The sequence below is a fragment of the Pan troglodytes genome, chromosome 17, assembly GCF_028858775.2.
Source record: "Pan troglodytes isolate AG18354 chromosome 17, NHGRI_mPanTro3-v2.0_pri, whole genome shotgun sequence".
Lineage (NCBI taxonomy): Eukaryota > Metazoa > Chordata > Mammalia > Primates > Hominidae > Pan > Pan troglodytes.
The window spans coordinates 33,940,018-33,963,325 of NC_072415.2; the positions used below are offsets into that span (position 1 = coordinate 33,940,018).

Below are 23,308 nucleotides of genomic sequence, written 5' to 3' on the forward strand. Positions count from 1 at the left end.
GGTGTGGTAGCAGGCGCCTGTAGTCCCAGCTACTCGGGAGGCTGAGGCAGGAGAATGGCATGAACCTTGAAGGCGGAGCTTGCAGTGAACCAAGATCGCACCACTGCACTCCAGCCTGGGTGACAGAGTGAGACTCAGTCTCAAAAAAAAAAAAAAAAATAAATAATAATAATAATAATAATAATGGACAACAGATCTGAAGAAACATTTCTCCAAGGAAGATAGGCAGTATCATAAATCACTAAAGAAACAAATCAAAACCAAGTAAGCTACTGTTTCACACCCACCAAGCTAACTACAGTAGGTGAGACAGCCAATAGCAAGTGTGGGCAGGATGCAGAGTGATTGGAACCCTCATTCATTGCCAGTGAGAATGTGAAATGGTGTGGCTGCTCTGGACCCAGTTCAACAGTTCCTCAAAATGTCAAACTATATGAAACAGCAATTTCACTCCTAGGAATATGCACAAGAGAAATAAAAACACCACTCCATATTATTATCCATAATAGCCAAAAAGTGGCAACAGCTCAGATGTCTATCAACTGATGAATGGATAAACAACATGTGATACATTCATACAATGGAATATTATTCAGCAATAGAAAGGAATGAAGTACAGATACATACTATAGCATGGAGGAACCTTGAAAACATGTTATGTGAAAAAAGCCAGTCACAAAGACCATATACTGTATGATTCCATTTATATGACATCTTTAGGACAGGTACATCTACAGAGGCAGAAAATAGATTATTGCTTGCTTCAGTGTGGAGGTAGGTGAGGGAACAGTGTGGAGTGACTGCTAATGGATACATGGTACATAGTTTCTTTGGGGGAATGAAAATATTTCAGGCAGAGCACAATGGCTCACACCTGTAATCTCAGCACTTTGGGAAGCTGAGGTGAGTGGACCAGTTGAGCCCAGAAGTTTGATACAAGCCTGGCAATGTGGCGAAACCCCATTTCTACAAAAAATTAGCTGGGCGCACAGCTGTAGTCCCAGCTCTTTGGAAGGCTGAGGTGGGAGGATCATCTGAGCCCAGGATGTTGAGCCTGTAGTGAGCCGTGAAGGCACGAGACCCTGTTTCAAAAATATGTATATTTTAAACTTAGATTGTAGTAGTAGTTGCATAGCTATAATATTACTCTATGAGTATTCTAAAGACTTATTAAATTGTACACTTTAAGTGGGTGAATTTTATGATTTTTGAATTTTATCTCAATAAAGATGTTTTATAAAAGTATTGGCCGGGTGCAGTGGCTCACGCCTATAATCCCAGCACTTTGGGAGGCCGAGGCGGGCAGATCACGAGGTCAGGAGATCGAGACCATCCTGGCTAACATGGTGAAACCCCGTCTCTACTACAAATACAAAAAACTAGCTGGGCGTGGTGGCGGGCGCCTGTAGTCCCAGCTACTTGGGAGGCTGAGGCAGGAGAATGGCGTGAACCCGGGAGGCAGAGGTTGCAGTGAGCCTAGATCGTGCCACTGCACTCCAGCCTGGGTGACAGAGTGAGACTCTGTCTCAAAAAAAAAAAAAAAGTATTGAGAGTGTGCATTTTCTGTATGATTTTATACAATCTCTTTTTCTTCGGATATAAGCTACTGATTAAACCAAGTTTGATGACTTTCAACTAAGATATACAGGCATACATCAGAGACATTGCGGGTTTGGTTCTAGACCACTGCACTAAAGAAAATATCACAATATAGTGAGTCACATGAATTTTTTGGTTTCCCAGTGCATGTAAAAGTTTACATTGCACTGTAGTCTGTTAAGTGTGCAGTAGCATTATGCTAAAAATACAATGTGTATACCTTAATTAAAAAAAACTTTATTGCTAAAACTATCAATCATCTGAGCCTTCAGCAAGTCGTAATCTTTTGGCTGGTGGAGGGTGTTGCCTAGATGTCGATGGCTACCGGCTGATCAGGATGGTGGTTGCTGAAGGTGGGGGTGGCTGTGGCAATTTCTTGAAGTAAGGCAACAGTGAAGTTTACCCCGCCGATTGACTCTTCCTTTCACGAATGATTTCTCTGTAGAATGTGATGCTGTTTGATAGCATTTTACCTACAGTAGGACTTCTTTCAAAATTAAGTCAATTCTCTCAAACCTTACCACTGCCTTATCAGCTAAGTCTATGTGATATTTTAAGTCTTTTGTTGTCATTTCAGCAGGGTTCACAGCATCTTCACCAGGAGATGCCATCTCAAGAAACCATTTTCTTTTCTCACTCATCATAAGCCCCTCCCATCTCTTCATGTCTTGTCCTGCGATTGCAACAAGTCAGTCCCATCTTCAGGCTCCACTTCTGATTCCAGTTTTCTTGCTATTTCTACCACATTGGCTGTTTCTTCCTCCACTGAAGTCTTGAACCTCTCAAAGACATCTAGGAGGGTTGGAATTAACTTCTTGCAAACTCCCATTAATGTTATTTTGACCTCCTTCTATGAATCCATGTTCTTAATGGTGTTTACAATGGTAAATCCTTTCCAGAGGGTTTTCAATTTACTTTGCTCAGATCCATCAGAGGAAGCCATGTCTATGGCAGCTATAGCCTTATCAAATGTATTTCTTAAATAATAAGTCTTGAAAGTCAAAACTACTCCTTGTTCCATGAGCTGCAGAATGGATGTTGTGTTAACAGACATGAAAACAACATTATATCTCATTGTACATCTCCATTAGAGCTCTTGGGTGGCCACATACATTATCAATAAGCAGCAATGCTTTGAAAGGAATCTTTTTTTTTCTGAGAAGTATGTCCCAACAGTGTGCTTAAAATACTGAGTAAACCATATTATAAACAGATGTGCTGTCATTCAGGCTTTCTTTTTCCATTTATAGAACACAGGAAGAGGAAGAGTAGATATAGCCTAATTCTGAAGGGCCCTATGATTTTCAAAATGTTAAGTGAGCATTGTCTTCAACTTAATGTCACCAGCTGAATTAGCCTCTTAGAAGAGAGTCACCCTATCCTTTGAAGCTTTGAAGCCAAACATGGACTTCTCAAGCTATGAAAATTCTAGATGGCATCTTCTTCCAATAGAAGGCTGCTTTGTGTCCACTGAAAGTCTGTTGTTTAGTACAGCCTCCTTCATCAATGATCTTAGCTAGATCTTCTGGTTTTCTTGCTATGGCTTCTCCATCAGCACTTGCTGCTTCACCTTGCACTTTTCTGTTATGGAGACGGCTTCTATCCTTAAACCTCATGAACCAACCTCTGCCAACCTGGGCTTTTCTTCTGCAGCTTCCTCACCTCTGTCAGCCTTCAAAGAATTGAAGAGAGTTAGGATCTTGCTCTGGATGAGGCTTTGGTTTAAAGGAATGTTGTGGCTGGTTTGATCTTCTATCCAGACCACTAAAACTTTATTCGTATCAGCAGTAATGCTGGTTTGCCTTCTTATCATTCATGTGTTCACTGGAATAGCACTTGTAATTTCATTCAAGAACTTTTCAGCTGGGCGCAGTGGTTCATGCCTGTAATCCCTGCTCTTTGGGAGGCTGAGGCCAGCAGATCACCTGAGATCAGGAGTTCGAGACCAACCTGGCTAACATGGTGAAACCCCATCTCTACTAAAAATACAAAAATTAGTGGGATGTGGTAGCACATACCTGTAATCCCAGCTACTTGGGAGGCTGAGGCAGGAGAATTGATAGAACCTGGGAGGCAGAGGTTGCAGTGAGCCGAGATCGCATCATTGCACTCCAGCCTGGGCGACAAGAGTGAAACTCCGCCTCAAAAAACAAACAAACAAAAAAAAACTTTTCCTTTGCATTCACAACTTGGCTAACTGGCATAAGGCACCTAACTTCCAGCCTTTCTCAGCTTTCAACATGCCTTCCTCATTAAGCTTAATCATTTTTAGCTTTTGATTTAAAGTGAGAGACTTGCAATTCTTCCTTTCACTTGAACACTCAGAGGCCATTGTAGGGTTATTAATCAACCTCAATTAATGTGTCTCAGGGAATGGGGGGCCCAAGGAGAGGGAGAAAGAAGGGGGAATGGCAGGTTAGTGGAGCAGCCAGATCACACACAACATTTATCAACTAAGTTTGTTGTCTTATGTGGGCATGGTTTGTGGTGCTCCAAAACAATTAAAATAGTAACATCAAAGATCACTGATCATAGATCACCATAACAAATACAGCAGTCATGAAAAATTTGAAGTATTGGGAGAATTACCAAAATGTGACACAGAGACACGAAGTGAGCTCATACTGTTGGAAAAATGATGCCAATGGACTTACTCGTGGCAGGGTTGCCACACACCTTCAATTTGTTAAAGAAAAAAAGTAGTATCTGTGAAGTGCAATAAAATGAGGTATGCCTGTATTTCTTATATATTTGTCCAAATTCTAAATGTATAATATAAATATTAGTGAAGTTAATTATATTTTCTATTACTTTCATTGTGAGAATTAACGTTGCCTTTAATTGTGGGAACTTGGAACATTCAGACATATACACATTGTTGTTATAATGATAGACTCATTTCTCCAGAAATGAAATTTATCTTCCATCCCAAACTAAGATTTGTAGACTATTCCGTTTTTAAATTGTAAACGGATGTTTAAAAACTATCTTACTGTATTTTCATGCCTCTTTGCATGTATGAGATGTACATATGGTTTTATTCTGATCCCTTCTGTAAATCAGGGATGTGCTTTTGTTTCGAGGGTATTTTCTCTTCCTGTCATTGAATCAAATTCTTAAAATAGATAAAATCTTTCTTTTTACTTTTTATATTTTATCTGTATACTTTTTGTTTTTAAGTGAATATTATATAGCTTTGATAATTGTGATAAGGGGACTTCAAAAAGTTCATTGACAAATGGAATTAAAAGATAAAATTATAAAACATAAACTTTATCAACATAAGCTCTACCAAGTTCCAGACTCTTTTGTAAGCGATGATACCAGCCATTTAGTCCATCCTTAAAGAACTGTGGGTCCTGGGAATTTAACCATGTCAGTGCAGTCTTTTTTACATAATTAACTGAAGAAAAATTGGTGCCCTTTAAAATTAGGAAACAAGAAGTCAGAGGGAGCCAAATCAGGACTGTAAGGTGAATGCCTAATGATTCCCAAGGAAATTCTCACAAAATTGGCCTTTTTTAATGAGAGGAATGGACAGGAGCATTGTCACAGTGGAGGACTCTCTGGTGAAGCTTTCCTGGGTGTTTTGCTGCTAAACCTTTGGCTAACTTTCTTAAAACAATCTCATAAGTAGCAGATATTATCATTCTTTGTCCCCACACCCAGAAAATGAACAAGCAAAATGCCTTGAGCATCCCAAAAAAACTATTGCCATCACCTTTGCTCTTGCTGTCTTTGCTGTGACTAGGCCACTCCCACCTCTTTGTAGCCATTGCTTAGATTGTGCTTTGTCTTCAGGATTGTAGTGGTAAATCCACGTTTCATCTCCTATTACAATTCCTTGAAGAAACACTTCAGGATCTTGATCCCACTTATTTACAATTTCCATTGAAAGCTGTGCCCATGTCTGCAGCTGATCTGGGTGCAGTGGTTTTGGCACCCATCAAGTGAAACTTTGCTCATCTTTTTTGGTCAGAATGGTGTAAGCTGAACCAATTGAGATGTCTGTGGTGTTGGCTATTATTTATAGTCCTCTTCAATTAGGGCATGAACAAGATTAATATTTTCTTTGCAAATCTGTGTAGATGGTCTGCCACCATGGGCTTCATCTTCAACATCGTCTTGGCCCTTCGTAAACTTATACATTTGCAACCTGCTGATTTCTTTGGGGAATTATTCCTATAAACTTTTTGTAAAGTGTCAGTGATTTCACCATTCTTTCACCCAAGCTTCACCATAGGTTTTATGTTTGTTCTTGCTTCCATTTAAATGCAGAATTTATGTTGCTCTGATAGGGGCTCTTTTCAAGTTGATGTCTTATGCTTCTTAGTGCCTCAAACTAGATCCTGCTCAGACATGTTATAACAAGTTAGTATGGGCTTATTTTGGTGTAAAAAAATTTGAAATTCATGCATAGTTTTATTATAATGCACATTTTCTATGACCATTTTGAAGACCCTGCCTATGTCTTAAATAAAACAAGAATATCATGATTGCCTTTAAAATATATATTATATTATTTTTTATCCACTTGTTCTCTCACATATATACATAACTATCAGTTTCTCAGGTTCTCTGTTAATGGGAAATTTAAATTGATACTATGTTTATAATATTTCTTATCAGTCACTGAGGATATGTCTTCATTTAGTCATGTCACCTTTTATTTCTCCCATTTTGACTATAAAATTTTTGCATATGTCTGTCCTGTCGTATATAGCAAGCAGGGGTCCAGATGAGATAAGTACTTTGTGAAAGTGTACATAGTTATTTTAGGATTAAGGAAGACCTAGAATTCAGGCTTTCTTTCTTTCCTTTCTTTTCCTTCCCTCCCTCCCTCCCTCCCTCCCTCCCTCCCTCCCTCCCCCCTTCCCTCCTTCCTTCCTTCCTCCTTTCCTTTCTTTCCTTTCTCCTTTCCTTTCCTTTCTTTTCTCCTCTCCCTTCCCTCTCCTCTCCTCTCCTCTCCTCTCCCCTCCCCTGCCCTCCCCTCCCCTCTCCTCTCCCTCTCTTGCTTTCTTTTCCTCTCTCCCTCCCTTTCTTTCTTCTTTTCTCTTCTCTTCTGTTTGTCTCTTTTTCATCTCTTTTTAGATGGAGTCTCGCTCTATCACCCAGGCTGGAGTGCAGTGGTGCGTTCTTGGTTCATTGCAACCTCTGCCTCCCGGTTCAAGCAATTCTCCTGCCTCAGCCTCCTGAGTAGCTGGGAGTACAGGTGCCCAATACCACACCTGGCTAATTTTTGTATTCTTAGTAGAGACGGGGTTTTGCCATGTCGGCCAGGCTGGTATCGAACTCCTGACCTCAAGTGATCCTCCTGCCTTGGCCTCCCAAATTGCTGGGATTACAGGCATGAGTCACTGCGCCCAGCCCAGGCTTTCTTTTTTTAATAGAGTGTTTTTTCTAGTATATCCCACTGCTTTTATTTGCTAATAAGTTAGAGAAATGTGTGTGTGTGTGTGTGTGTGTATATATATGTGTGTGTGTGTATATATATCTATACACATATATACATATAACATATATAACATATATACATATATATAACATATATACATATATACATATAACATATATACATATATATAAAACTGTGTGTGTGTGTGTGTATATATGTGTGTGTCTTAGTTTGGGCTGCTATAAAAGAATACTATAGATTGGGTGACTAAAACAACACACTTTTATTTCTCACAGTTCTGGAGGCATGAGATCAAGGTGCCAGAAGATTGGGTGTCTAGTGAGGACCATGTCCTGGTTCATAGATGATGGCTTCTCACTGTGTCCTCAGATGGTGGAAAGGGGGCTAGAGAGCACTCAGGGGTCTCTTTTATGAGGGCACAAATTGCATTCATGAGGGCTCCACCCTCATGATCTGATTACCTCACAAAACTCCCACCTCCTAATACAGTTCCAGTGAGGGTTAGGATTTCATGTATCAATTTTGTGAGGCAGGAGCATTCCATAACAATGTTATATATAATATATAACTGATATATGTAACTTAGCAATTAATATATATATATATGTATTTAAATGTGAATATAAATATTTCTGGGACTTGTGTTTACTAGGCTTTAGGAATAAACCTGATTTGTTTTTAATGATTTGGCTAAAAGCGTATCTTTTTTATATGCTTTCTTATATCTCCATATTTTGGAGAAACAGATCACTTAAAGTAATTAAACTGCCATTAAACATTGGAAAGAGTTCTTATGTAACTTACTGCTGTGAAATTCCCTTTTGAAATCAGTTTTTTAATAACTTCCCTTATTTCTTCTGTGATGTTAATATATATTTACTTATATCCATTTTAGTTTTATATTATAGTTTTCCATTTCTAGTTATTACTTTCCAAACATATAACTTAATACTAGTTTCAGATCTGTAAAAATGTGGTATTATTTTATTAGACTAATTTGTGTTTTCTTAATTTTATGATTAAGCTTTTGGATTATCATATTGGTTTTGAGAGAGAGAGATTGATTTTTTTAATCAACTCATTTTAAAATTTCCATCGTTTCTAGTTTCTCTTAACTTAGCTTGTTTTACAGTTTTTCTTAATAGTTTATCATAACACATTTGTTGTATTAGAACAGTTCGATATTTGTGTTCTGGGATTAGGGATTTGATCACATTCAGGGTGTTTAGGGAGCCTGAAGGTTTTATTAAATGTTCATTGTGATGTGTCTTAATTATCTGACTATGATTATGATTCATCTTACATCCTTTAATAAACTGTGTGGAAGGCCTACTCTGAGTCTGTGGCCCTTGTCCTCCGCCTGGCAGAAGCTCAGGGTTTAGGGCTCACCCCTGGAGGCCACTGTTGGGATGAATCCTGGCCCCTCCACTCTGGCCGAGTGACCTTGGCCCTTCACCTCTTTAAGCCTTGCTTCCCTCTTCAGTGAGATGGGGACCCCGGTGGTATCTTGGCCCAGTTTAGCTGTTAGGATTCAGTGAGGAAACCCAGGAGGCGTGTGTAGCACCAGGCTTGGAGTGAGTGCCCCGTCGTTGGCTGTAATGACAGTGGCACTGCAGTGTGACTGTTCTTAGGGTTGTGGCCAGAGTGGAGGGCATTTATTGACATAGGGCTTCCGAGCTTCAGTTTTTAGTGTGTGGCATTGTAGAGAGAACATTGGACTAGAAGTCTGTGGATCTGGTTTCTAGCTTTGGCTCTGCCATAAACAGTAAAAATTATTTCCTAATGGTTGCTTTCACGTCAGGCAGTTTGAAAGAGGTGGGAGACCTCAAGCCAGTGGACCTTCTCTGGTGTTCTTTTTATTCACCAGGAATGTTAGAGGGTTGGAATAAGTCGGGGTTTTCTGAAGCACCAGCCCAGTCTCACTGATTTGATGGCCTGTTAGTACATGTCCCATGAGAAGAGGTTCTGTGTTGGGTTAATTGGGATATCCTGGGACTTCTCCCAGGCTTTAGTTTTGCACTGTGATTCTCCAAGGGGAAGATAAGAATATGCAGGTATGCTATGTTTAACCAGCTTATTTGACCAGGAAAATTCCTATTTATACTGTAGCCTGTGAGACTGGAAGCGTTCGGTAGAACATACTTTGGGAAGCAGTAGGCTAGATAATTTGTGAGATCTCTTCCAACTTTCAAATGTTATGATTCTGTGAATATACTAAAAACCACTTAATTTTATACTTGAAAAGGATGAATTTTCTGGTTTGTGAATTATATCTCAATAAAGCTGGTAATAAAATCTTCAAAACTAACTACCTGGGATTATTTCTGCTTTTTACAACTTGGCTTTAATTTTTCATTAAAAAAAAAACAAAAAAAACTGGCTGGGCACTGTGGCTCACGCCTGTAATCCCAGCACTTTGGGAGGCCAAGGCGGGCGTATCACCAGGTCAAGAGATCGAGACCATCCTGGCCAACATGGGGAAACCCCGTCTCTACTAAAACTCAGAAAGCTGAGGCAGGAGAATCGCTTGAACCCAGGAGGTGGAGGTCGCAGTGAGTCGATATTGTGCCACTGCACTCCAGCCTGGCGACAGAGCAAGACTCCATCTCAAAAAAAAAAAAAAACATCCACATAGCAGCTTGCTCATTGAACACCTTTTACAGAGAGTGTCATTCAGGTCTAGCAAACATTCAGTGTCACTTTGCTGATTATAACTTTGGTTTGTTTCTCTTATGCCAGTCTTGACACGTATTAGGTCTTCTCGGCTTTCTAGGTTTATCTGTTTGTCTTGAAATGCTGTCTTCATTGGAGTTGTATGGCTGTGTTTGTAGACTAGTGTATTCTGTATTTCTATGATTTTTGTTTTTCTGAGTTAATTCTTTGCGTTATCTTCTTCGCTGTTATTTTTAATTCTTTGATAACATCTTTAACATAAGCACATTTCTTTTAAACTTACTGCTATGTTTCACATACATTTTTCCCATCATTTTAAAAGGCATTTTGGTGTAGTGGAGAGAGCACTAGGCTCATCTCAAAATGGGGTCTTCAACTTACTGGCCCAGCCCAGCTTTCTGAGCCTGTACCCTCATCTGTAAAAAAGAAGGCAGTACCTCCCATTAGGAGAAGATGTCAGCCTTCAATAATGCAGCGTGGGAAGGGTAAAGCACTAAGCACAGGGTTAGTTTATCAAGTGCTCTTTTCCTATCTAGACAGAATCGTGTCTGAATTGTAAATCCCACTACGAAGCACTTTCCGTCACAAATGTCAGAATCCTGCCATGACTGTTGAGAGACCAAGGAAGTTTTGTAATTGGTGCATTATTCATTTCCTCTACCATTAGTGGTGGATTCAGTTGCATAACTCACTTTTCAAGGTGATTGCTATTCATTCATGTGGAGATGCTGAAAACATAACTACTCTATCCATTATTTGTACATAATCAAGTATTTATTGGCTATGATGTGAAAGGCCTTCTGGGGATGAAAATTCCCTGCCCACAAGAAACATGGAATTCGGTTATGAAGAAAGCAGTGTGCATACACAAAAAAGCAAGAAAAGGAAAGCGCCAAGTGAATGGGTGGTTGCTGTGGGTGGAGACGACTGGAGAGGTGGGGACCGTCTTTAGGATGAGGAGGCTGTGGAGCGGGGAGGTCCACAGTGCTGGCTCTGGAGTCAGACTGAGCAGGTTCCCGTTTTGGGCTCCACCTCAAAGGCTATGTAGCCTTCAGTGAGGCCTGGAGATTGTACACCTGGCCCACGAGGAAGGTTTGCCATCTTGCCAGGCACAGGGTTAAGAGCACCCCACATGTTGGCCCCTCTGATGATGATGATGACACCAGGATAAGCTTATTAAAGCAGCTTTGCTTAAACGCTCTTTACCTAGGCCAGTGTGCTGGCTCACGCCTGTACACTCCCACTTTGGGAGGCCAAAGTGGGAGGACTGCTTGAACCCAGGAGTTTGAGACCAGCCTGGGCAACGTGGCGAAACCCTGTCTCTACAAAAAATACAAAAATTAGCCAGGTGTGGTGTGCACATAGTCCCACCTATTTGGGAGGCTGAGGTGGGAGGATCCCTGGAGCCTAGGAGGCGGAGGTTGCAGTGAGCCGTGATCACGCCACTGCATTCCAACCTGGGCAACAGAGTGAGACCGTGTCTGGAAAAAAAAGAAAAAAGGGCTCTTTACTTAGCCTGTCCTTGCTCCACGTCAGAATGTTAATTTCCAACTGCCTCATTCTGTCTAAATAAGTCATATTCATTTGAGAATGTGGCAAAGTACAAAAGTATGTCAAGGTACAGATAAACATCTTGCATTCCAGAAATATATACTATTTACATTTGCTCAATACCTGAGTATTATTGACTATAATTATCAGTTGGAGATCTGTATCTTCTAAATAGTCATTCACAGTAGGCACTGGAGGTGTTCTTATGTCAGAAATTTATACAGATCCTGAAAGGACAAATGGAGATGTGCAGAACATCCTTGTGGTTTGAAAATCTGTGTGTAATTCACTAATCTGCAATTGGTCTGCATAGCCAGCAGTAACAGACAGCACACATGTGGTCTGGTTCTTGGGAGCTCACTGAACTCCCCTACCTTGTCTCTTATAGGGCATATATTTCAAGGTCAGCGTCAGCTTTTATCTGCTGTATGTATCTCTTTCACATGTGATGTTGTTCACATTGGAGAGTCACTTTCTTATACTATATGGAGTTTTATTGATGAATTAGGAATTTCAGAGGCCACTTCTTTATGCCCTTCCCACCCACCCCTCCTCCTGCCCCAGTCCCAGCCAACACTGTTTTTCTCCTGGATGGTCACATCATCCTGACTCCCTGCTTTTGCTCTTCTTGCCCTGCAGTCTGCTCTAACATATCTGTCAAAGTAACTTCGTTAGTAAAATTTAGGTTACATTATGTCATGTCTCTGTACAAAACCCTTAAATAACTCCTCTTCCCATTCAGTGCGAAATCCCACATTCTCTGTCTGTTTTTTTTTTTTGTTTGAGACGGAGTCTTGTTCTGTCACCCAGGCTGGAGTGCAGTGGTGCCATCTCGGCTCATTGCAACCTCCACCTTCTGGGTTCAAGCAATTCTCCTACCTCAACCTCTCGAGTAGCTGGGATTACAGGCACTTGCCACCACGCCTGGCTAATTTTTGTATTTTTAGTAGAGACTGGGTTTCACCATGTTGGCCGGGCTGGTCTTGAGCTCCTGACCTCAAGTGATCCACCCACCTTGGCCTCCCAAAGTGCTGGGTTTATAGGCATGAGCTACCGCACCTAGCCCCAAATCCCAAATTCTTATAATGGTCATCAGGGCTTGCATGAACTGACCCCCTGTTGCCTCTGCAGTCTCCTTGCCCACCAGCTATGGCCATCCCCACTCCACCCCTGCCCCACTGGCCTCCTTCCTTCCTTAAACGCACAGGGCACAGGGCTGCCTCGGGGCCTTTGTGCTTTCTGGGCCCTGCCTAGGACATTTTTACCTTTGATATCTGCTTTCACCAGTTCCTCACTTCCTTGAGTTTGTTCAGAGTCACCTCCCAGGGAGACCACCCACCTCATCCCTGCCCAGAGACTTCTCTCAGGACACTCTGCGTGAAGGGGTTTCCTTATTTGTTTATTGTCTGCCCCTCCCCATTAGAATGAGAACTTAAGCTCCACGAGGACAGAGACTTCGTTTGGGCCACTGCTTTATCTCAAATGCCTAGACCAGTGCCCAGCGCTTAGGGAGCAGGGTGTTTATGTGTGTGTGTGTGTGTGTGTGTGTAGTGTGTGTGTGTGACTGTGCATGTGTGTGTGTGTGATGAATGAATACAAAGTACAGTCTCTTGTTCTTTTCCTCTCAGTTGTGCTGTGATGATGGTTATGTTTTTGTAGCTCCTGGACTTTTGTCAGAATGGGAGCAGCCATATTTATGGCATGTGGAAACAGTTCCCTAATTATGCAAAATTTATGAATTCCACATCCCCAGTAGTATTAAAAGCTCCATCTCCCCCATCAAGGACTTTCTAAACATAACTCTAAAACCAAAACATATTAAGAAAAAGATTGATAAAATTGATCAAAAGATTGATAGAATTTACATAAAAATAAACTTCTGTATTGTAAAAATATCATCAGCAAAGTTCAAAAAAAGAAAAAAAAACCCTGGCACCCAGGGTTTTTTATGCAGATGCCATTGGTGCCCTAGCTGCCTCCAAGTGCACCACCTACACGTTCTTCCAGAGGTCTCAGAACAACCATTCTCACACCAAATTAAAATGGGCTGGAATCACAGAGTTTAGTGAATTGATGTAAATCGCTCAGTGGAAAGAGAAAGAATCAGTTAGCACTCTCAGGGGAGGCTGCAGGCGGAGTTTAGCACTCTCAGGGGAGGCTGCAGGCGGGGTTTAGCACTCTCAGGGGAGGCTGCAGGTGGGGTTTAGCACTCTCAGGGGAGGCTGCAGGTGGGGTTTAGCACTCTCAGGGGAGGCTGCAGGCAGGGTTTAGCACTCTCAGGGAGGCTGCAGGCGGGGTGGGTGGGAGGACTGTGTGACCTGGGTGCTGGGGTGTGTGATGTGCAGTGTCCTCCCTTCCTCTGCACATCCCTCTTCCTCACTGACGTGGTTAGGAGGACTGGCGTTGTGTTTGAGAGAGGGGGCCTGCAGGTGGAGGGTATCCTGGGCTGGGGCACATAATTTATCAGAGACCCATGGGGATGAGGGGATGAGTACACCTGGCCATAGTGCAGCAGACTGATGGACAGCCATGGGTTGTTTTGTTTTGTTTTGTTTTGTTTTGAGACGGAGTCTGGCTCTGTCACCCAGTGCAGTGGCTCTATCTTGGCTCACTGCAACCTCCACCTCCTGGGTTCAAGCAAGTCTCCTGCCTCAGCCTCCTAAGAAGCTGTCATTACAGGTGCATGCCACCATGCCTGGCTAATTTTTGTATTTTTAGTAGAGACGGGGTTTCACCATGTTGGCCAGGCTGGTCTCGAACTCCTGACCTCAAGTGATCAGCCTGCCTCGGCGTCCCAAAGTGCTGGGATTACAGGTGTGAGCCACCGTGCCCGACAGGCAGAGGATACCTGGCAATATAGTCTGGGCCAAATCCCCAAAAGAACTCGGCCTTGTTTCCGTTTCTATTCTTTTTGCAACTCTAACGTGGAACCTTTTGCTGGGTTTTATTGGTGTTTTACTGGGCAGAGGATACCTGGTGCCTGAATGGGTGTCACCAGTGGATGGTCAAATTAAGACCTCATGAATATTAAGTTCTCATGTATATTTAGTATTCTAAATATTTAGTGTTGTTTGTATGTTTAATCTCATGTCTAGTTAGCTCCCAAATACCTCATGAATATTAGATATCTCTTAGGCCTTTCATCCTTCTCTAACACACGCACACACACACACACACACACATGCACACTCTGCTTTCTGAGTGCTTCTTTTATTCTAAATACAGCTCATGAATTTTGCCTATTCTAACTGATATGTTTTGGCTGTGTCCCCACCCAAATTTCCTCTTGAATTGTGGTTCCCATAGTCCCCATGTGTCATGGGAGGGGCCAGGTGGAGATAATTGAATCACGGGGGCAGTTTCCCTCATCCTGTTCTCGTGATAGTGAGTGAGTTCTCACGAGATCTGATGGTTTTATAAGGGGCTTCTCCCCTCCTTTGCTCTGCACTTCTCTTGCCTGCCACCGTGTTAAGATGTTCCTTTGTTCCTCCTTCGCCTTCTGCCATGATTGCAAGGCCTCCCCAGCCATGTGGAACTGTGAGTCCATTAAACTTCTCTTTTTCGATAAACTATCCAGTCTCAGATATTTATTTATAAGCAGTATGAAAATAGACTAATACACTAACAAACTTTTGTTTTTGAAACAGGGTCTCCCTCTGCCACCCAGGCGGGAGTGCAGTGGTACAATCATAGCTCATTGCAGCCTCGACCTCCCGGCTCAAGCGATCCTCCCACCACAGCCTCCCAAGTAGGTGGGGCTACAGGCATGTGCCACCAAGCCCACCTAATTTTTTGTGTTTTTGTAGAGATGGGGTTTCACCATGTTGCTCAGACTCTAACAGGCTTTTTACTTACTAGTTGCTTAAAACATCTTAAAATAGAATGTGCTTATGTTTTACAAACTGCGAACTTATTTATCTAACAGATTTGAACATTCTCAAAGGCAAACGCACATCAAAGCTATAGAATTGGGGAACAAGGGACTATTGTGTTCTGTGATTTGTCCCTGCAGCAGTCACCTCTTGTCCGATGTTTAACCCAACAGATTGAAGTGACACCAACATTATTTTCACGCCAGCAGACAGGGCTCTGAACTGAAACCTTTGTGCATGTGAGCTTTTTGTCACTTAATGTTAAATATGATTTGGAGGTGGCACAAAAGGAAACTGCTCACTTGGGAAGCAGAATCTTATGTTACAGATTCGCGGAGGGCTGGAACTTGACATCCCTTTGGCAATATAGTCTGGGCCAAATCCCCAAAAGAACTCGGCCTTGTTTCCATTTCTACTCTTTTCGCAACTCTAGACATGGAAACTTTTGCTGGGTAGCTGAGTTCAGCAAGTCCTCTCAGTTAGGTATTGCTGGTGAGCATTTTTCAATAGAACAATAAGGAATACTAGTAGACCCCAGGCTTCATGTGTTGACTGTGAAAATCATTCAGACTTTTTTGTATCTTCATATTTATATGTTGAGATCTTTATATAGGGCTTTAAAAGTACATTAGTATGGAAATATCAAGAATAGCTTGAATTTTTTAATTGTGTGGAAAATGTCACCTGTAGTTAGTTGCTCCATCCCTTTATAGTACATGGTTTATTTCTTTTTGTCCCTTCTCTTGCTACAGAACATGCATGTGTTTGTTTGGATATTAGGCAAGAGTACATTCTTATGTATTTATGATAGAATCTTAAACAGATCTTAATTATGCCTGTTAGATAATATCTGGAATTTCTCCTGGTGAGTCTGAAACAATTGGTAGGAAACTTAATTGCCATTTACTGTGAGTATATGTTCAGAATGTTGGAAAACAATATTGTGGATTATTTCCCACCACTATTAACAGGTGACACTTATTTTTAAAGACAAGGTACCTTTCCTAAGAGTATTATACTTAAATGAAATTTATTTCAACGTCCCAGCTGGGTGCTGTGGCTCATGCCTGTAATCCCAGTGCTTTGGGAGGCCAACACAGGAGGACTGCCTGAGGCCAGGAGTTTGAGAACAGCCTGAGAAACATAGCAAGACTCCTGTCTCTACAAAAAAAAAAAAAAAAAAAAAAGTTAAAAAATTAGCCAGATTGGTGGTGTGCATCTATAGTCCCAACTACTCAGGAGGCTGAGGTGGGAGGATTGCTTGAGCCCAGAAGTTCAAGGCATTCCAGCCTGGGTGACAGAGCAAGACCCTGTTTCAAATAATAATAATAACAATAATTAAACATTAAAAAAAAATCAACATCCCCTGAGAATATAAACAAAGCAAATTATTTCCTAGGTTCAAATTTGTGTTGATTATAAAGTTGGCCTAGAATTGGGTAGTATTGTCTAAAGTCTAATATTCTTTGTTACACTGTGTGGCCATTAAGAAAAAAATTTAAATTATGGCGATTTAAACATTTAATTATTCAGTTGAAACACATGGCTTTAAAAAGTGAACTAGTTATTTATATAGTTCAGAGCACAGGAAATATGAAAATATTTGCAAATGGTTCTGCAAGTCTGGCATTATCCTGATAACCAAAGAGTAAAGCACTAAATGAAAAATGATTGATCATGCATTCCCAATATAGAAATTCTAAATAAGCTGGATGCAGTGGCTCATGTCTGTAATCCCAGCACTTTGGGAGGCTGAGGGAGGCAGATCACTTGAGGTCGGGAGTTCGAGACCAGCCTGGCCAACATGGTGAAACCCTGTCTCTAGTAAAAATCCAAAAAATTAGCAGGGTCTGGTGGTGCACACCTGTAATCCCAGCTAATCGGGAGGCTGAGGCATGAAAATCACTTGAACCCGGGAGGCAGAGATTGCAGTGAACTGAGCTGAGATCACGCCACTGCACTCAAGCCTGCACAACAGAGTAAGACTCTGTCTCAAAAAAAAAAAAAAAGAAAGAAATTTTAAATAAATATTAGCAAATTAAATCCAACATTATAATTTTTAAATGCTATATTATGACCTAGTAGGACTTATTCCAAAAAGGCAGCCATGGTTCAGCCTCAGGTAATATGTTCCTATTATTCCCTGCATTAAGGAAATAATTGATAAAACCATACAGTCCTGTCAATGGTATGTAATAAAATGTACTACTCAATCCAGATTAAAAAAAACTGTTAGTAAGCTATAAATGGGAAGGAAATTTCTTATTTAGTAAAAAATGGCATCTACTTGCAGCAAGCCCTATTTAATGGTGAAACCATATTTAATGGTGGCCTCATTAAAGACAGCAATGCAGTGTGCTGTTATAATTAAGTATTTTAACTGGTGCTCCTAGCCAATTAACAAACAAATTTGTTGTAAAAGAAGAGACAGTACTGTCACTTGCAAATTATTTTAATGTCTCCATGGAAAATCCAAGGAAATTAAATATATATATATGAGAGAGAACTCCTAAGAGGATGATATTGTGACATACACAAAATCAACTTGCCAAAATCCAGAGTTTTCCCACATACCAGCAACACTCACTTAGAGAATAAAATGGAGCAACCTCTTACAGTTGCTAGAAGAACTAAAAAATACCTAGGAATATACCTACAAGAGGGCAGGCTGGAATAACTGGAAAAATATGCTCCATCTTTCGTAACAATGCCATGGCTGCAGATTATGCTGGTGTGAATTTGTCAATAAACATGCCCTACTTAATTTGGCAAAGGTTTGCGCTTTGTGTTCTTCATGGCTTTTGCTGGAAGCAGATAAAGCTAGCCAATATTGTTTCTCATTTTACTAGTGAGGAAACTGAGGCTTGGTTTTTGTGACACAGTGTGTCCAGGTATAATTAATGAGACAAAAGCCTAGATGGCACTAAGTCAGTCCTGGCCTAGTGGCTTTTTTATTTTAATGCCTCCATGGTGGACCAGAGAAAGACTTTTTTTTTTTTTTGAGATGGAGTCTCGCTCTGTCACCCAGGCTGGAGTGCAGTGGCGCGATCTTGGCTCACTGCAACCTCCACCTCTCGGGTTCAAGTGATTCTCCTGCCTCAGCTTCCTGAGTAGCTGGGACTACAGACATGTGCCACCACGCCCGGCTAATTTTTTGTATTTTTAGTAGAGACGGGGTTTCACCGTGTTAGCCAGGCTGGTGTCGATCTCCTGACCTCATGAGCCACTGCACCCGGCCTCTGTGAGAGTTTTTATGATGACAAATTAAGATATCCATCATGGGCTGGGCACAGTGGCTCACACCTGTAATCCCAGCACTTTGTGAGGCTGAGGTGGGTGGCTCACGAGGTCAGGAGTTCGAGACCAGCCTGGTCAATATGGTGAAACCTCATCTGTACTAAAAATATAAAAATTAGCCAGGCGCAGTGGCACATGCCTGTAGTCCCAGCTACTTAGGAGGCTGAGGCAGGAGAATCGCTTGAACCCAGGAGGCAGAGGTTGCCTTGAGCCGAGATCACGCCACTGACTCCAGCCTGGGTGACAGAGCGAGACTCTGTCTAAAAAAAAAAAAAAAAAAGATCATTTTTTCTTTTAAATTTTTTTGGTGAGACTGGGCATGGTGGCTTATGCTTATAATCCCGGGACTTTGGGAAGCCGAGGTGGGAGGATCACCTGAGCCCAGGAGTTTGGGACCAGCATGGGCAGTGCAGTGAGACCCCTGTCTACAAAATATTAATTAAAAAAAAACTTAGCCAGACACAGCAGTGCATGCCCATAATCCCAGCTACTTAGGAAGTTGAGATGGGAGTATCTCTTGAGCCTGGGAGATTGAGGCAGCAGTGAGCTATGAATGCGCCATTGCACTCCAGCCTGGGAGACAGAGCAAGACCCTATCTTTAAAAATATATATATATTTTTTTTTTTGGTGAAAAATATGGGAAAATCTATTTCAACTGTGTTAATGGCTGTTCATCATAATTCCTCGCTTAATGATCAGGATAGAACTAGAATGAATTCTGTAGTTCTACTTGCTCTCGGCATAATGCCATTGAGCTCCATAACCTGGTCTCAGTGCTTTCAAGCCCTCTGGAGGCTGTGGGGAGAACCCTTCCTTGCCTCTTCCAGCCTCTGGTGGCTGCTGGCCTTCCTTGACTTGTGGCAGCATCACTCCAGGCTCTGCCTCCATGGTTGACAGTGTCCTCTTCTCTCTTATGTGTGTCACTTTGAAGGATACATGTGATTGTATTTAGGGCCAACCTGGCTAATCCAGGATAATCTCTCTCATCTCAGGATCCTTGACTTAATCACATCTGCATACACACTCCCCGAAGAAAGCACACTTTTTAGAGGCAGTTGGGCAGAATTTTGACTATTAGTCAATTGTTACCTTGTTGACCTTGACCAAGCTCATTAACTTCTTTGAACTTTACTTTCTTCATCCGCAAATGGAATTAATACAGACCTACCTCAGAGAGTTTGAAAGGGTTAAGATAAATGATTTGATTGAAATACTACCTGGATTTCTTTTTCCTTTACATAGATTCAAAGCTTTGTTTGGACTCATCTTTTTATCTCCAGAGCCTGTCCCTGGCACATAGCGGTTGCCCAGTAAATGTTTCCTGATTAATTTTCTGTCCTCTGAAGGACAGTGTGCTGTTGCACTGTCATGTACCATGGGGGACACGGGGGGAACAGCTCGGTGGTGATGGCCCATCTAGAAACATTCTGTATGTGAGAACTATGTCATTAATTTAGCAAAGTGAGAGAGATGTGTGCAAAGCTGAACCCCTAATGCTGTGATTTCTGTATAAATATGCTAAATGGAGTGCATATCTGATTCAAGAAAAGAACTGTTGATCCCAAAAGGGAAAAATTAGACATAGGGTGTGACATGAGTGTCTAGATACCTCCACATGCACTCATGCACACATTCCTGTGCCATAAAGGATTGATTTTTTTTTTTTTAACCTTGGTGTTTTGTATTTGAGCTGTGTGCTAACAGTCAGTGTCAATGTCTGCCTTCTGAGCCGTGGGCGATTCCCATTGCTGTGAGGTTTCCTCCAACTGGACGTTAAGTTACTGAGAACAGGAATCAGGGATGCGGTGGTGCGTGTCTTCTGTGGCTACCTGGTCAGCATTCATAAACGGTGATAATGGATTGAATGCTGCAGTTGCAACCTTCCTGACAACACAGAGGAAAGTGCTACTTTGGGGCATGAACAGTTATTGATCCAGCTGGGCCTTGGTTAATGAGTCATTTGGCTTACAGTGTTCCCGAGTCACAGGCTGTCCTGAAGATCACCTGCTGACTCATTGGTGCCCTTGTTTCCCCGAGGCCTCCTGCAGTGACGTGCCGAGGAAAGGAGCCCAGGTCTGCGGGTGGGGGACCCGTCCTCTGAGAAGCCTGCAGCTTCTCCTCCAGGACCCTTCCACCCCACCTGGCTGGCTTTGGGGAGAATGGGCAGTTGGGAGCATTGGAGGGGGAGGAAGCATAGAGAAAGTAGCAGGAGACACACCTGGAAGCCCAGGGGAGGGAAGTCCACCTCCCTGCAAGTGTAGGGCAGTGAGAGGAGCCCTGGCACCAGCAGAGCAAGAAAGAAATGCATGCACCGTTCAGAATAAGCTGTCAGGTCGTCTGGGTGTTTAAGATTTATTTATTAATGATATGTGACATTTAGCATTTCTCAATGCCTAAGATTAAACTAATGCTTTGAATCCTGATAATGCTTTTGAGCTGCTCCTCTTGGGTACTTGTGGCATCGTGTTGGCAGACCCTGAGTGAGATCTTTAGCAGAGGGAAAACGAAATGTATTTAACTGGGAGTAAGTAGAGCAGACATTTGAGAGTTTGCTGGGTCCCAGACAGTGTTATGTGAATGAAAATGTTGGAAATGTAATCTGGATCCTCAGGGAATTTCTGAAGTGTTGGGAAAGGAGATTTGATGAGCAGAAGCAATTGGAGAACAGCATTCTAGGGTATAGAAGCAAACTATCAACTGTATGGTGAAGAGCTCACTGAGAACTGGGATAATGGACTGGCTTCGTGCATTCACTCAGTAGCGATTGAGAGACTTCTGGGCCAGGGCTGGGTGCACACAGGGGGATGAAATATAGTCCCTTCCCTTTCCACACCTGTGTGGTAACAAGGAGCTAGATTAGCAAACAATTAAAATCCAACACGTCCTACTGTACAAGTATGAGAGAATGCTGAAGGAGAAGGCGGGTGCGAGCTGAGCCTTTACCACCTGAGTGAAGGAGAAGGTGGGTGTGAGCTGAGCCCTTAACACCTGAGCAAAGGAGAGAATGCTGGAGGAGAAGGCGGGTGCGAGCTGAGCCCTTACCACCTGAGCAAGGAGAGAATGCTGGAGGAGAAAGTGGGTGTGAGCTGAGCCCTTACCACCTGAGCAAGGAGAGGTTCTCTGTGCTTAGGTTAATTTCACAGCTGTTTGGGGGCAAATTGGAGTATTTTCCTAGCAATCTTTAAACCACTGTCTTCTATACTGCTTAACCTGTTTAAAATAACTATGAAGGAAAAAGATGCTTTTGAATTATGATGATTGTAATGTTATCGACAGATCTTAGCTGGTAATTCTGTTTTCCTTTTCTCCTTAGTGTCAAATCAACAGTGCCTTGACGTCTTTCCACACTGCTTTGGAACTTGCAGTAGACCAGAGAGAAATTCAGCATGTCTGTCTGTATGAAATTGGTAAATATGAAATGTCTGTCCAGCCTCTTGTTAAGAAGTAGTATTAATGCAGTATTTTAGCTTTCATGCCATTCAGTGTGTGTCTGCAAAATGCTTGGTGCCTTCTGTAGTAAGAAGGACTTCAGTTATTCCCGTAGCACATGCAATGATACTTCTCTCTGATTCTCAGTACGTTTTTATAACATTTTTTCTTTACAGCATTTTGATTTTTTAGGATAATAGGTGATGTTAATGAATTGATTAAATGACCAGAAATACCTTATTGGACTGCATTAGAATTCAAAGCTCTTTGTTCCTCCTTCCCACCAATGTTTACTTGAGAAGAAAAATAGGAGACAGGAGATAGTTGGACTGAAGTCCCAGTGTTTTTCACCAACTAGCTCTGAGACCTTGGACAAGTTGCCCAAACCTTCCTAGCCACATAGTTGCCATTGGAGTTAAGGTGCCTCCCCTTGTAGCAGCTGTGAGGTTTAGATGACATGACGTGTGAAACCTCATGCAGGGGGCCTGGCACGGAAGGCCCTCCATACATGTTAGCTGCCACCTTCTGCTTCTCCCTTACTGGAGAGACAGTCACCAACAAACCTGGAAGGATTTATCTGCCTGAGATTTTCCCCATTCTCCTCCAGAATTGTTGCTATGGGTCTTTGCTGACCGCACTAAAACTCTGATCCTATTACATTAGTAATTGCAAAATCTTTCTGCGTAACAGTTTCTCCATTGTGCTGGGAAGAGTAAACACAACTTTGAACTTGAAACAAAAAAAAATTTTAAATAAGGGACTCAGACTTTTCAGAGTTTCAGTGTAGCTAATGCTACAAGGTCACACCATGTAGCACATAAAAAGGAATGACAGAGGCAAAGAGAAAGGAGAAATGATGAGATAGTGATGAGACTCCAAAGGGAAATTGAGACTTAAAAAGCTTTCTGCAGAGGGACAGGGAAGTGGAGACAGAATGCTCAGGGAAGCAGTTGACACCTGTCAGTTTGGGGGGTCAGGCCCTGTGCTGCCTGCCACTTGCTTTGCCTGCTGTGGACACAATTGTCTTCCTGAATCCTTTTAAGGAAAACTGAAAACCAAAAGATTGCAAACTGCCCAATAAACAATATTACGTTTTAAATGCCTGTTGTGGTTTAAAAAGAGGAAATGATGTATAATCCAGTGGAAAATGTGTTTTTGTGTCTTCTACACTCTGCTGGAGCTCTGCTTAGTAGCCACAATATAGAATGAAATGTGCTTCAAAGAACTTGAATGAAAAACTCTAGCTTTGATGGCCTTTTGTTGGTGCATCATTTCAAGTCCTATGACAGGATAGGATGTTAGAGCAGAAGGAAGCTTAGAAATCACCCAACCCAGGCCTTAGGAAGGTTAACTCAGGAGTTGGTAGTAACTGGGGCTTCCGATTCAGGCTCGGAAGCTTGAGTTGGTACTTTTTCCTGAGTTATTCCTGACTTATTCCTGACTTATTCCTGACTTAGTTATTCCTTATTT

The 23,308-nt window shown here is 42.0% G+C and overlaps 1 protein-coding gene across 8 annotated transcripts in view; it reads left to right on the plus strand.

Annotated features, from left to right (window-relative positions):
* Nucleotides 1–23,308, plus strand: part of TTC39C (tetratricopeptide repeat domain 39C) — a 120,628-nt gene that overhangs the window by 77,660 nt on the left and 19,660 nt on the right. For 7 of the 8 annotated variants that reach the window (XR_010152051.1, XR_010152052.1, XM_009433809.5 and 4 more), the window contains one exon: nt 21,723–21,816. Coding sequence is in view for 6 of the 8 variants with exons in the window: in XM_009433809.5 (XP_009432084.2) it covers nt 21,723–21,816 (94 nt within the window). In the remaining 2 variants the exon portion in view is untranslated. Of the gene's footprint in view, nt 1–20,497; nt 20,774–21,721; nt 21,817–23,308 lie in introns of those variants that run through there. The other variant, XM_063796046.1, reaches the window with a different exon arrangement.